The 13112-nt window shown below is 46.0% G+C and overlaps 1 protein-coding gene across 1 annotated transcript in view; it reads left to right on the forward strand.

Annotated features, from left to right (window-relative positions):
- Positions 1 to 12824, forward strand: part of SPON1 (spondin 1) — a 309576-nt gene extending 296752 nt beyond the window's left edge. The window contains exons 9-16 of the mRNA XM_010388387.2: positions 386 to 526; positions 1354 to 1429; positions 2444 to 2626; positions 4008 to 4178; positions 4258 to 4425; positions 5312 to 5476; positions 7448 to 7711; positions 10276 to 12824. Coding sequence (XP_010386689.1) covers positions 386 to 526; positions 1354 to 1429; positions 2444 to 2626; positions 4008 to 4178; positions 4258 to 4425; positions 5312 to 5476; positions 7448 to 7711; positions 10276 to 10439 — 1332 coding nt within the window. The 3' untranslated portion in view covers positions 10440 to 12824. The remainder of the gene's footprint in view (positions 1 to 385; positions 527 to 1353; positions 1430 to 2443; positions 2627 to 4007; positions 4179 to 4257; positions 4426 to 5311; positions 5477 to 7447; positions 7712 to 10275) is intronic.
- Positions 12825 to 13112: the final 288 nt, after the last annotated feature.

The raw sequence follows: 13112 nt of genomic DNA on the forward strand, positions 1-13112 counted from the left end.
CAACAGAAACAGTATGGTTCACAAAGCCTAAAATATGTAGCATCTGACCCTCTACAGAGAAAAAGTTTTCCAGTGCCTGGTCCATTAGAAAGACTTTGGGATTCAGGCCAACCTGGCTCAGCCATTTCCTAGCTTGGATGGCCTCTCTGAAACTTGGCTTCTTCATCTGAGCACAATCCTACCATGTATATGGAAGAATTTTAAAATACAGTTCTAGAATTTTCCCAGCACAGTATATGGCATGAACACAATTCCATAAATATAAATAGTAGTTAAACTTGTCAAATTCCTATTAAGGACTTTGCACTGATACATGTAACAAATGGCTTTTGTGGGTTTTCCCAATTTTATTTCTTACTCTCTACCTCTGTATGTTTTCTTGCAGTCACCCAACAAGCCCACCATTCCCCAGGAGAAAATCCGGCCCCTGACGAGCCTGGACCATCCTCAGAGTCCTTTCTATGACCCAGAGGGTGGGTCTATCACTCAAGTAGCCAGAGTTGTCATCGAGAGAATCGCACGGAAGGTACTGGGTTAGAGCCCACTCTGGCATCAACCCTTCCTGGCAGGAGTGCCAGGGAGATTGCACACCTTTCTGCTCTAGAATCATGGAGTCCCTGGCAGAAAGCACCTCAGGATATGGAATTCCTGGGCCTCCCCGGGTTTCTAACACGCAAATTATTTCATAAGATGAAAATAAGCAGGCCAGGCACAGTGGCTCATGCCTGTAATCCCAGCCCTTTGGGAGGCCGAGGTGGGCAGATCACCTGAGGTCAGGAATTCAAGACCAGCCTGGCCAACATGGTGAAACCACATCTCTACTAAAAATACAAAAATTGACTGGGCCTGGTGGCAGGCGCCTGTAATTCCAGCTACTCGGGAGGCTGAGGCAGGAGAATCACTTGAACCCTGGAGGTGGAGGTTACAGTGAGCCGAGATTGTGCCATTGCACTCCAGCCTGGGTGACAAGAGCAAAACTCCACCTCAAAAAAAGAAAAAAAAAAAAGGAAAATGAGCAAAATGAACTCAGCAGTGAGGCCCAGTGCTCAAATGAACAATTTGATCCAGGCAAATTGGTTTCATTGTGAGTTCCGTAATTGATTACTAATGTCTCCCATGGGCCAGGAACTGGGGAGTGCTGGTACCCAAGTTATGTATTTATCATCCCTGGTTAGCCATTTCTGCTTTCTTGGCATTTCTTTCTCAGGCAGATTGTAAATGTTGGCCCAGAACTTTGCCATGGCATACGATTTGTATACAGAATGGGCATTCGATTTTAGTCCTCTTTCATCTTCACACTACACATTCCCTTCTTTCGCTATGTGAGCCCTCCAAGTAAAATTCCTTTTGCAGGGGGAACAATGCAATATTGTACCTGACAATGTCGATGATATTGTAGCTGACCTGGCTCCAGAAGAGAAAGATGAAGGTACGTTGTTTTCTTTTATTGCAGGTGGCAACATAAATTGGCACAACGCTTTGAGAAAGCAATTTGCTAACCTGTTTTAAGAACCATAAACCATGTGCTTTGACTTGGTAATCCTATCTCTGAGGATTTCTCCTCAAGAAATAATCAAAAACAAGGCCAAGGTTAGGCATAAAGCATAAGGGAATTGGTGAAGATATGACATCAGAATATATACTCAACATCAGGCCTTTAAAACAATCATGTAAATCTCGTTTGAATGGGCTTCGTGGGATTCAGACTACTCTCTGCTTCGATTCTCAGGCCAGTCTATAAGGCAGGTGTGGATACATTCACTTTCCCAGCAAGCAAAGAAAGGCCCAGATCTTACAGTCAGGAGGGAGCACAGAGTAATGGTTCAAGCTCAAGTTTTCTCATGGGATCTGGAGCCAGACAACTTGGACTCTCAGTAGACATGTGATCTTAGGCAAGAAGCTAACCTTTCTGTCTCAGTTTCCTTGACAGTCAAATGGGGATGATAAAAGAACCTGCTTCATACAGTTGTGAGAATTAAATGGGATAAAACATGTAAGGCTCTTAGAATGGTGCTGGTACATGATAAGTACTCAATGAATAGCGGCTGCTTTTATTCTTACCATGACAACTGTGTATGGGATCATTGGGAAGATGAAGCCATGGCATGAAAACAAGCCTTGAGCTTTTCAAAATTGCCTACAATGAGCATGCATGTGTGTGGAAACAATGCCAGGATGAGGGACTGAAAATGAGAAGAAGTTCATGTGTTGAGAGGAAGGGATAATAAGAATCATTCTGCTCATTTAGATATTTATTAGCAAGATGTTAAACTGTCATCTTTAGAGGGAAGTGAATGGCTGCTTCCATCCCGGGAGCACGCAGGCTCACCAAGGCCAGTCTGGCAGCATGGCTTTTCTTGTTCCCAGATGAGCCAGTATGGGGAGAGGGCCAGTGGCAGCTCCCATAGGCTCCCAGGGAAAACATGTCAAACACTCTTTCCAGATGACACCCCTGAAACCTGCATCTACTCCAACTGGTCCCCATGGTCCGCCTGCAGCTCCTCCACCTGCGACAAAGGCAAGAGGATGCGACAGCGCATGCTGAAGGCACAGCTGGACCTCAGCGTCCCCTGCCCCGACACCCAGGACTTCCAGCCCTGCATGGGCCCTGGCTGCAGTGACGAAGGTGAGGAGACAACCCAGACCAGCCAGGGGCTTGCAGGAGTTCAGGAAGGGAGGGTCTGCCCAGCAGTCAGACAGTGCCGCTGGTGAGGGCACAAGGACCCTGACAGTAGATGTCAGTGGGGTCCACCTTGGGCAGACTCCTATCTGCAACAGTATCTTGAGGGCTCTGAACACAGAACCTCTCTTATGACATCAAAGGAATTCTTGAGATTGACTGACCACCCCCCCTTCTTTTACTGAAGAACTAACAAACATAGATACATCTTATGACAAGTTACAGATAACACATAGCCTGCTTCTGGGCCTTAACTCCAATCTCTTCTTAAGGAGTCTGTTAACAGATCAGCCCAGATTGAATCTAGATCCATTGCCCTAATTCTGTCATTTACGGCCCCTCATCTGTGTTCTACCTCAGCGTGAGTCAGAGCACTCTCACTTCTTTGTGTCAGGACGTTCGGGCTGATTGCAGAAACTCTCAGTCTATTTGCAACAGTGCAAAGGTCAGGCTTTAAGTATAATCTTGCAACATCATGCAATCATGATGGCTCAAGCTGCAAGATTGCACTAAGCTGATTGCTGTGCAAAGGTCGGCTATCTGCTTCCCAAGCCATGACCCCTTTCTCTGCCTGATAGATCTACGCTACTCATGCCCTGATCTTACAGATGCAATAAGGCAATGGGAAGATATGGTTAGGCTGGACTGGTGTATGGCAGGGAAAAAAACCACTTCCAAGCTGAGGATAGAGAAAGCAAGCGTATCCCATGCAGGTCATTAATTCCTTGGCTCTGCCTAGAGGGAGGCTCTTAAATACCTCTCCCAGCGCTGCACTTTCATGATGGTTTATTGCTAGCTCATTTTGCCCACAATAAGCACTTTGGAGGGGAGTAAACCCTCCCATAGACAAGTCATTCCTACAAACAGGCGGGAGGAAAGCTGGGACTGGCCTGTCAACATTGAAGGCTCTCTTGGGGCTGGGACTGGGGAGCTGTCTAAGCTGAGGAGCTGAGGTCCTTAACCTCCCCCTCCACAGGGAAGGATTGTTCCTCATACAAATGGATTATGATTTATCTTAAATTATATGTGGATCAAATTATATCTTATCTTAGATATATGTATGTCTACATTTTTTAAACACCCTCCTTTCCATACAAGCATCTTTCAAAAGTATTTTCATGAGATAAGGAGTAATTCTGAGTGTCCCATGCACCTGGAAAAGAGGCATTTCCTCTTAGAGAATTTTGCCGGTTTAAGGATTTAGACCTCTTAGGCGTGCTGACATCCTCAACTGCCTAACTCTTGATTCCCACTGGCTGGAAGTTCCCGCCGCGCGGCCTGGCGGGCGCCCCCGCCACTGCTGCAGCGTGCACTCGGTATGTTGCAGACGGCTCCACCTGCACCATGTCCGAGTGGATCACCTGGTCGCCGTGCAGCATCTCCTGCGGGACGGGCATGAGGTCCCGGGAGAGGTACGTGAAGCAGTTCCCAGAGGACGGCTCCGTGTGCACGCTGCCCACTGAGGAAACGGAGAAGTGCACAGTCAACGAGGAGTGCTGTGAGTGGGGGCCCCAGGCGGGCGGGCAAGCAGGTCGGGGAGGCAGCAGGTGCGACTCCAATGCTGCCGGCCTCCCCAGCTCCCAGCAGCTGCCTGATGACCGAGTGGGGCGAGTGGGACGAGTGCAGCGCCACCTGCGGCATGGGCATGAAGAAACGGCACCGCATGATCAAGATGAGCCCCGCAGATGGCTCCATGTGCAAGGCCGAGACGTCCCAGGCAGAGAAGTGCATGATGCCCGAGTGCCGTGAGTGGGAGCGGGGGTGGGCTTGAAGGAGGCCACCGGGGACAGGCGTGGAGGGCCATAGCATCCACTATTACCACCATGAAGGTCGGAGGCTGAGCAGGAGGAAAGCTTGGCCCACAGGTCCTTGCCGGGCACTGCTAGGAGCCATATGAGAGCCATAGATGTGTGGACATCAACCAGACCCAGAGAGAGTAACCTCCATTGGGGGACATTCTAAGCAATGCTGGGGTGGCAAACTGGTGGCCTCTGGATAGAATTCACCTGCAGCTGTGTTTTATAGGAGTGTCTTTCTTGCCGTGGTGTGGAGGAGGGGCAACACATTTAGGCGGGACATACACTACCCAGGTCCAGCCCACTCCTGTTGTACATTGGACTTGGTTGATCCCATAAAGCATGGCTTCCCCTACTCTGTGCACAAATGCATATGGGGCCTACCCACACATCAGTACACAGATGTATACAGGCACACAAGTACATACACATTCTAGGGAATTCAGGACCACAGTGTCCAAAAATGCAGCCCTGAGCCTCTTCTTTAGTGCCTGATTCTTAGTGAGTGTGGGATGTTTCTGTCTCTAGGAAGGCCCTACTAAATCCTCAGTGGCATTTCCAGTGGGGACTTACGTAGTCATATTGCAACCCTCATGTCATAACCACCGGGGCGGGGCGGAGGAGGGGATAGATGAAAGAGAGTGACAAGAAGAGCAGTAGGCTGCTGAGCCACCTCTTGCTCCATAGAATGCACTCTTATTTGAACCCATGGGCCAATTCCACTTTATTCCAGGGGGCAAAGCAGGGGACTGGGTGTGGGACATTGTGGGGCCAGGGAGCTCAAAGAAAACAAAAGGAATCCTGTTCTCAGTGGCAAACCCGGTTCTTGATCTAGATACCATCCCATGCTTGCTGTCCCCATGGTCCGAGTGGAGTGACTGCAGCGTGACCTGCGGGAAGGGCATGCGAACCCGACAGCGGATGCTCAAGTCTCTGGCGGAACTTGGAGACTGCAATGAGGATCTGGAGCAGGTGGAGAAGTGCATGCTTCCTGAATGCCGTAAGTCCTGGAGCTCCCCAAAGCCTATCACTTCTATGTTCCTGAGTCCAGGGAGCCCTGAACCAGTCAGTGCTAATACTGCTAGATCCTAGAATAAAACGGTTTGCTGGGGAGAAGTTTGGGGTTTGGCTTTCAGTGTTTGCAGTTACTTAAACACTGCAGTCAATTTAATTAGTAAAGTCAGAATCCCACTACTGTCTATATAACACCCAAAGTTCAAGTGTAAATGAGAGACACATATGAAAAACAGCACAAGGCTCAATAATAAACCTTAGTTCTTTCACTCCTTTCACCCAGCAATTATGGGCTTGCGTGACCCATGGATTTTCCAAGCTTTTTCTTTTCTTCTCCCTGTGACCATTTTATTTCCCCATGACTAGAAGCTGGACATTAAATCAATGACTCCTGCAGACTGGTAAGAAAACCAGCAAGATAACAAGCCAAGTTCTCAAAAGCTCACCCCACCCCACTCCACTCCCAGTCCTGTTTTCCAAAATATCTGCGATCAGCTGTTTGTATTATATGGGACTAACCTCCAAGCCAAGCAAGCCAGTTTCCTTGGCTGGTCTTCCAAGAGCTGCTCTTCTGGGTGGTGAAAGGGCAGGCACGCTGGCTGTGGCTCTGGTCCCCTCCAGCATGCACTTGTAGTCCTTCATCCTCCCTCCCCTAGCTAGTAACCTTCAGCCGATGACTCAGCACCTCTGTTCCTCAGTTTCCCCATCTGTAAAGTAGCAGGAAATACTTCCTAGGTTGCTCTGAGGATGAAACCAAGTAATTGGTCCAAAGTGTGAGCACTGGACATGGCAAGAATAGGCCTTAATCCCCACCCCACGCTCCAGTTCCTGGGCTGTTTTAGGAGACTCAGCCACAGGTACAGGTAACTTGGACTGTCCACTAGAGAAAGCCTGGGATTTTCAGTAACTAAGACTGGCCCATGGTTCAGGCCAGCTCACCAGAGTTAGGGCCCCATAGCCTTCTGACTGAGAGTACCTGACTTGAAAGTTTTATATCCAAAAGGTCCACTGAAGGAAGGGAGAAGAAAACGAAAATTTATGGAGCACTTGCAGGGCTGGGAGCATCTCATTTAATCCTTACAACCTAATGAGAAAAATACCATGATCCCCATTTTGCAGATAAGAAAGCTGCCTGAGCTTCCACAGGGCGGATAAAAGAACTGAAACTGTTGAACAAAATGAGGACATCTAGGTCCACCCTGACTTTGGACTTGCAAGGCCAACAGAGAGCTTGGAATAATTTACCTCCCTGGGACACATCCTGACAGTCAAACTGATGTGTTATTTTCCCTTCACATTTATGAGATGCTGGCTTAATAAGAATTTACTGGATCTCGTACTGTGATAAACCGTGAAGCACCCCTTGCTCCTGACCCTCTTCTCTACTGAATGTCCCATTTCTGGCGCCTGTGTTTTTTGCATAGATCACCATAGATAGAACACAGGATGATGTTGGGAATGAAAAGCTGCCAGGCTGTGTGAGAACCAAAATGTCCCTGGTATTGGTCCACAAGGGTCAGCCACCTTTAGCTTGTTGACTTGTTCTCTCCAAAGAGCAGCAGGGGGCTTGTTGGCCTTGCTCTGAAAAATATCACCAGTGAGTCTGGGACTGTAGGAGGCTATTCTGTACTTGAGGCTGATCTAACAATATTCTAGGAGTTCACAAAGCAGGGCAAGAGGCTCTGAACACATCTTGAAAGTCCTCCAAAGCCTTCTTGAGTCATAGAGGGAGCACAGAATGGTTGATGACCTGGCACCAATGCTGCCTCTGCTGCTTACCAACCACAGGGGCTGGATGAAGTCAGCCTGCCTCTTTGGAGCTTCAGTTTCTTCTGTAAAATGGCATGACAGCACCTGCTTTGCATTCCTCATAGGCTTGTTGAGATGTTCAAAGGAGTGTGTGACCGTATCTTGTTTCAGACATGTGATACACTCATGCCCATCTGTGTCTTGCCAGCCATTGACTGTGAGCTCACGGAGTGGTCCCAGTGGTCGGAATGTAACAAGTCATGTGGGAAAGGCCACGTGATTCGAACCCGGATGATCCAAATGGAGCCTCAGTTTGGAGGTGCACCCTGCCCAGAGACTGTGCAGCGAAAAAAGTGCCGCATCCGGAAATGCCTTCGAAATCCATCCATCCAGAAGCTACGCTGGAGGGAGGCCCGAGAGAGCCGGCGGAGTGAGCAGCTGAAGGAAGAGTCTGAAGGGGAGCAGTTCCCAGGTATGGCTCCCAAGTGTGGTCCTGGGCTAGTCTCCAGGACAGGCAGGGCTCTGCACTGGGCTAAGTCTTGGGCCTATTTAAAAAGAGTCAGGGAGAGTCTGCATTTTCTGGAGTCTTCAGACCACATTTTGATTCTTCAGATCCAAGTTTGTTCCCAAATATTGAGCAAACATAATTTATAAAGGAGATTGGTGGTGGGAGGGTCCTTTATCAAAGAACATTTAGACAACCTAATTACCTGACAAAAGTAAATTTCAAGCAAAGAATCTTTAGGAATTACACAGTTCCTTCTTTTTTACACACATATAAAACCAATGTGTCCAACTTTGCTCAAAGTCAGTTATGACTTAGCAACCCCATTCACTCCTTGCAACGGGGGAAAATGATACAGATGTGTCAAAGGAATCTTGTTCGCCATTTAGGGAATGTTCCTGAGAATCTCCCAGAACACATCTTCCATTTTAAGGGTTTGGCTCAGACAAGGCAGCCATGGCCTGAGACTTTGATTTTCTTTGCAAGGCTAACCAGAAATTTAGCAGCAGTGTCATGTCAGCCTTGAGTTTTATTTCCCTAAATAATATTGATCCAAGCTGCCAAATAACTAATAGAACAATGCACCAAGTGCTCAGGGAGCTGGGGAATGAGCATCTTACATTGACTGGAGTTCAGGGAGATGTTAAAGCAGGGAAAACTAGAGTGGGTCTTGAAAAACCTGGAAGAGTTTGCCACTTAGAAAGTACATTCCAGGCTGGACGCGGTGGCTCATGCCTGTAATCCCAGCACTTTGGGAGGCCAAGGTGGGCTGATCACCTGAGGTCAGAAGTTTGAGACCAGCCTGGCCAACATGGTGAAACCCCGTCTCTACTAAAAATACAAAAATTAGCCGGGCATGGTGGTACACACCTGTAATCCCAGCTGCTTGGGAGGCTGAAGCAGGAGAATCGCTTGAACCGGGGAGGCAGAGGTTGCAGTGAGCCAAGAGCACGCCATTGCACTCCAGCCTGGGCAACAACAGTGAAACCCCGTGTCAAAAAAAAATAAATAAATAAATAAATTTAAAAAAAAGTACATTCCAGGCCACAAGAATAGTCATTACAAAGGCACAGAGATGCCAAAGACCATGATAGGTCCAAGTGATAAATGGGATGCAGATGAAGCACAAACGACAAGGCAGGCAGGAAACCAGGTTGGGAAGGTGGGGACCAGACCACAAAAGGCCAGTGGCCCACCAAGGATTTGGGACTTGACTCTGTAGGTGGTTTTAATCAAAAGGGTGACTGTATCAGACCTGTTTTGAGTGATCTGGAGGTGGCAAAAACAGACACAGAGGCCAGATAGGTTTTATTTGTAACCCAAGAAAAAGATTGTACGTCCCCAAACTCCAGCTTAACTTCAGAGATTTCCAGGACTTTAAAAGAAAAAGAAAATGCCTACCAGGGGCTTCAGTGCTGAAGAAGATGCCCATGTAAAAAAGTGAAGGTTAACGTGTACATCAAGTTTTCTGATTTTTAAAATCCCATTCTTTTTTTTAAAGATGTTCCACCTCCACCTAGGATGATGAGAAATGGAAAAAGTGTGAGGAGCTACTTGACCGTTCGGGATCCTTATGATTAGGGAGCTGTTTGCGTATCAAAGTGTTTCTGTTCTACATGGGAGTTAGCCAATCAACAAACGTTCATTAAAGTCAACTATGTGCCAGGTACATAGTTGTACCATACATTCCTCCATGACTCTTAGCTATAGTGTGGTTAGCAAATATCTCATGTGTAACCATAAATGTGATGGGTTCTGTAAGAGAGGAATCTAGAGTGCTATGGAAGCAGTAATCAAAAAATCTAATTAATCTCTGGGGGTCAAGGAAGTTTTCTTGGAGAGCAGCATGTTTATGCTGAGTAGGAAGAACAAAAATTGTACTTCTCTATACTTAGCATTTGGGAGCCAAGTACTTGGGGAGTAAGGCATAAGAGAAAGCAGTTTAGTGTTCCTTGCATGGCTGCTGCATAAGTCACCCCAAAACAATCTTTTTAAACAACCACTTAGCATGATTCTGTGGATCAGTGATGTGAACTGGGTCCACTGGATGGTTCTTCTTGGGTCTAGTTTGGACTCATTCATGTGGTTTTTACTAGCTGGTAGTACAAATGGGCCAGACCAGCCTCACCTGCATATCTGGGGCCTCATGAGATGGCTGAGGCCTGTCTGCACATGGTCTCTCCAGTGGTCTAGCCAGGCTTGCTTACATGGTAGAAGGGTCCTAGCAGCTTTTAGGCCTGTTTTTGCTCATGTCCCATTGGCCGTAGCAAATCATGTCGTCAAGCCCAGATTCAAGAGGTGGAGAAACAGAGTCTGCCTTTTGATGAGAAGATTCATGAAGCATTTGTGGCCATTTTTTGCAATCAGTCACATATGACCTAACTGTCCCTAATAAGGACTCTAACCAAATCATTACATACTTAAACAGAGGAGGAGACCAGACAACCACATTTCACAGTTCTACTAGAGTTCAGCATTCCTGTTCCGTCCCCAGTTTCTGTAGGCCTAACAAGGCATTCTCATGCTTTCAGGTTGTAGGATGCGCCCATGGACAGCCTGGTCAGAATGCACCAAACTGTGTGGAGGTGGAATTCAGGAGCGTTACATGACTGTAAAGAAGAGATTCAAAAGCTCCCAGTTTACCAGCTGCAAAGACAAGAAGGAGATCAGAGCATGCAACGTTCATCCTTGTTAGCAAGGGTACGAGTTCCCCAGGGCTGCACTCTAGATTCCAGAATCACCAATGGCTGGAGTATTTGCTTAAGACAATTTAAATTGTGTACACTAGTTTTCATTTTTGCAGTGTGGTTCGCCCAGTAGTCTTGTGGATGCCAGGGACACCCTTTCTGAATACTTCTTGATGGGTACAGGCTGAGTGGGGCACCCTCACCTCCAGCCAGCCCTCTTCCTGCACGGGAGTAGTGTCAGCCACCTTGTACTAAACTGAAACATGTCCCCCTGGAGCTTCCACCTGGCCAGGCAGGACGGAGACCTTGACCTCCTCCACATGGAGAGGCAACCATGTCTGCAAGTGACTCTATGCCTGAGTCCCAGGGTGCGGCAGGTAGGAAACATTCTCAATCAGATGAAGAGAGCAGATTCCCCTCATTCTCATCTTTGGCCTGTTCACTGAAACCATTGTTTGCCCATCTCTTCTTAGTGGAACTTGAGGTCTCTGTTCAAGTCTCCTCAGTCATCAATAGTTCCTGGGGAAAACAGAGCCTGTAGACTTCAGGAGGAGAACTGATGTTGGGTGGCTTTTATTCTTCCACTGAGAAATTCGGAATGCATTTATCTTACCCCTGATACTGGCTCCTGATGCCCCCCACAAAAAAAAAAAAAAATTATGGCTGCTTTATTTAAATGTAAGGTAACTAGTTTTTACACCTAAGATAAATAATAAGTTTAGAGTGTATTTTTCCCTTGCTTTTGGGGTTTGGGGGGAGTATGCACAATTCTTCTAGGAAGCCAACCTTCTGAACTTTTAGGTACTAAATCCTTACTGGAACCAAGACCAAGGAAGCAAAATTGGTCTCTTTAGCAGTCCCATGTCTGAATTTTAAAATCTTCCTATACACATCTAGACTTTCAAGTTTGCAAATCAGTTTTTAGCAAGAAAACATTTTTGTTATACAAACATTTTGCTAAGTCTGCCCAAAGCCCCCCACAAAGCATTCCTTCAACAAAATACAAAATACAAGCTCTCTCTGTACTTTAAAGTTAGTCAGAAATTTTGTATGTAGAGAGAAAAGGTTATCAAGACAGAAAATAAATCTAAGGGAAAGGAATATTATAAGATTAAGCTGAGCAAGCAATTGTGGTGGAAAGCCAAATCTTTCAGTGCTCCACCCCAGGGCTGTGGTCCTCCCAGACATGCACAGGAATGGCCACAGGTTTACACTGCCTTCCCAGCAATTATAAGCACATCAGATTCAGGGAGACTGACCACCGAGGGATAGTGTAAAAGGACATTTTCTCAGTTGGATCCATCAGCAGTTTTTCCTCCTGCATTTATTGTTGAAAACTATTGTTTCATTTCTTTTATAGGCCTCATTATTGCTTAATCCAAATGTGTGAGATTGGTGAGACACATACAATGCTCTGAATACACTAAGAATTTGTATTAAACACATCAGGATATTTCCAAATACAACATATGTTCTTTAACACGAGAGACTGTTCCATAAAAACTCACTGCGTCTTTCATGTCTTTAAGCTAAGTAAGTGTTCAGAAGGTTCTTTATATTGTCCTCCTCCATTTTCAATAAAAGATAGGGCTTTTGCTCCCTTGTTCTTGGAGGGACCATTATTACATCTCAGAACTACTTGTCTCCAACATGTTTTAAATCCTTAAATGAATTGCCTTCGCCCCAAAAAAGCACAAACGAAACACAAGATTTGATTTTCTACTTGGGGGGAAAAAAGTCCTCATATAGAAGTGCCCACTTTTGCAATGTTTCTCTAAGCTATCTAAATAACTCTCAACCCATGATACAGTTCCTTAAAATGGTGATTCCTAATCCAAGGACAAGCCACCCAGTGTCTCATGTTCTTATTTGATCCCAGTTGGGTACGTGTAAAAGCCTGATTTGGGAGACTTAAAACCAGGTTAATGGCTAAGAATGGGTAACATGACTCTTGTTGCATTGTTATTTTTTGTTTGCAATGGGGAATTTATAAGAAGCATCAAGTCTCTTTCTTACCAAAGTCTTGTTAGGTGGTTTATAGTTCTTCTGGCTAACAAATCATTTTGGAAATAAAGACTTTTTACTACAAAAATGAAATCTGTTTGGACTTCCACTTGAGATAGTAAAGAGAGTATTAGACACCCAGTAAAAACTGCCATATAAACAAGTTGTAATTGATTGTTGTGTATATATTTTTTTCAATGCCAAACCAGCTGTGATCCAATTTACATCCACATTTTAGGTTCAACAGCAAGAAGTTCAGAGACAGATTTCCCAACCAGACATTGGGTCACTCACTGGTCACCTTGCCAGTGCATTTTATTTGAAGGGAATCTGTTGTAGCAAATGGGACTAAACCTGGGCTTCTGTAGACCCAGAACTGAAAAAATAAATAAACATTTATGCTGTTTTTTAATTTGAACTTTGCATATTGAACATATTTTAGGGATACTCAAAGTCTATGTACTCCCTCCAGGAAGTAAGGGTACATTACACATTCTCATATGACTATAGCTCTCCAGAACTAGGTCAAGTGCATGGCTAAAATGTACTATGGCTTGAGTTTGTTCCCACCAAAACTCATGTTTGAAATTTGATGCCCAAGGTGGCTGTGTTGGGAGGTGGGCCTAGTGGGAAGGGTTTGGGTCATGCAGGCATCTCCCTCATGAATGGCTTGGTAC

Source organism: Rhinopithecus roxellana, chromosome 15 (assembly GCF_007565055.1).
Source record: "Rhinopithecus roxellana isolate Shanxi Qingling chromosome 15, ASM756505v1, whole genome shotgun sequence".
NCBI classification, from domain to species: Eukaryota; Metazoa; Chordata; class Mammalia; order Primates; family Cercopithecidae; genus Rhinopithecus; species Rhinopithecus roxellana.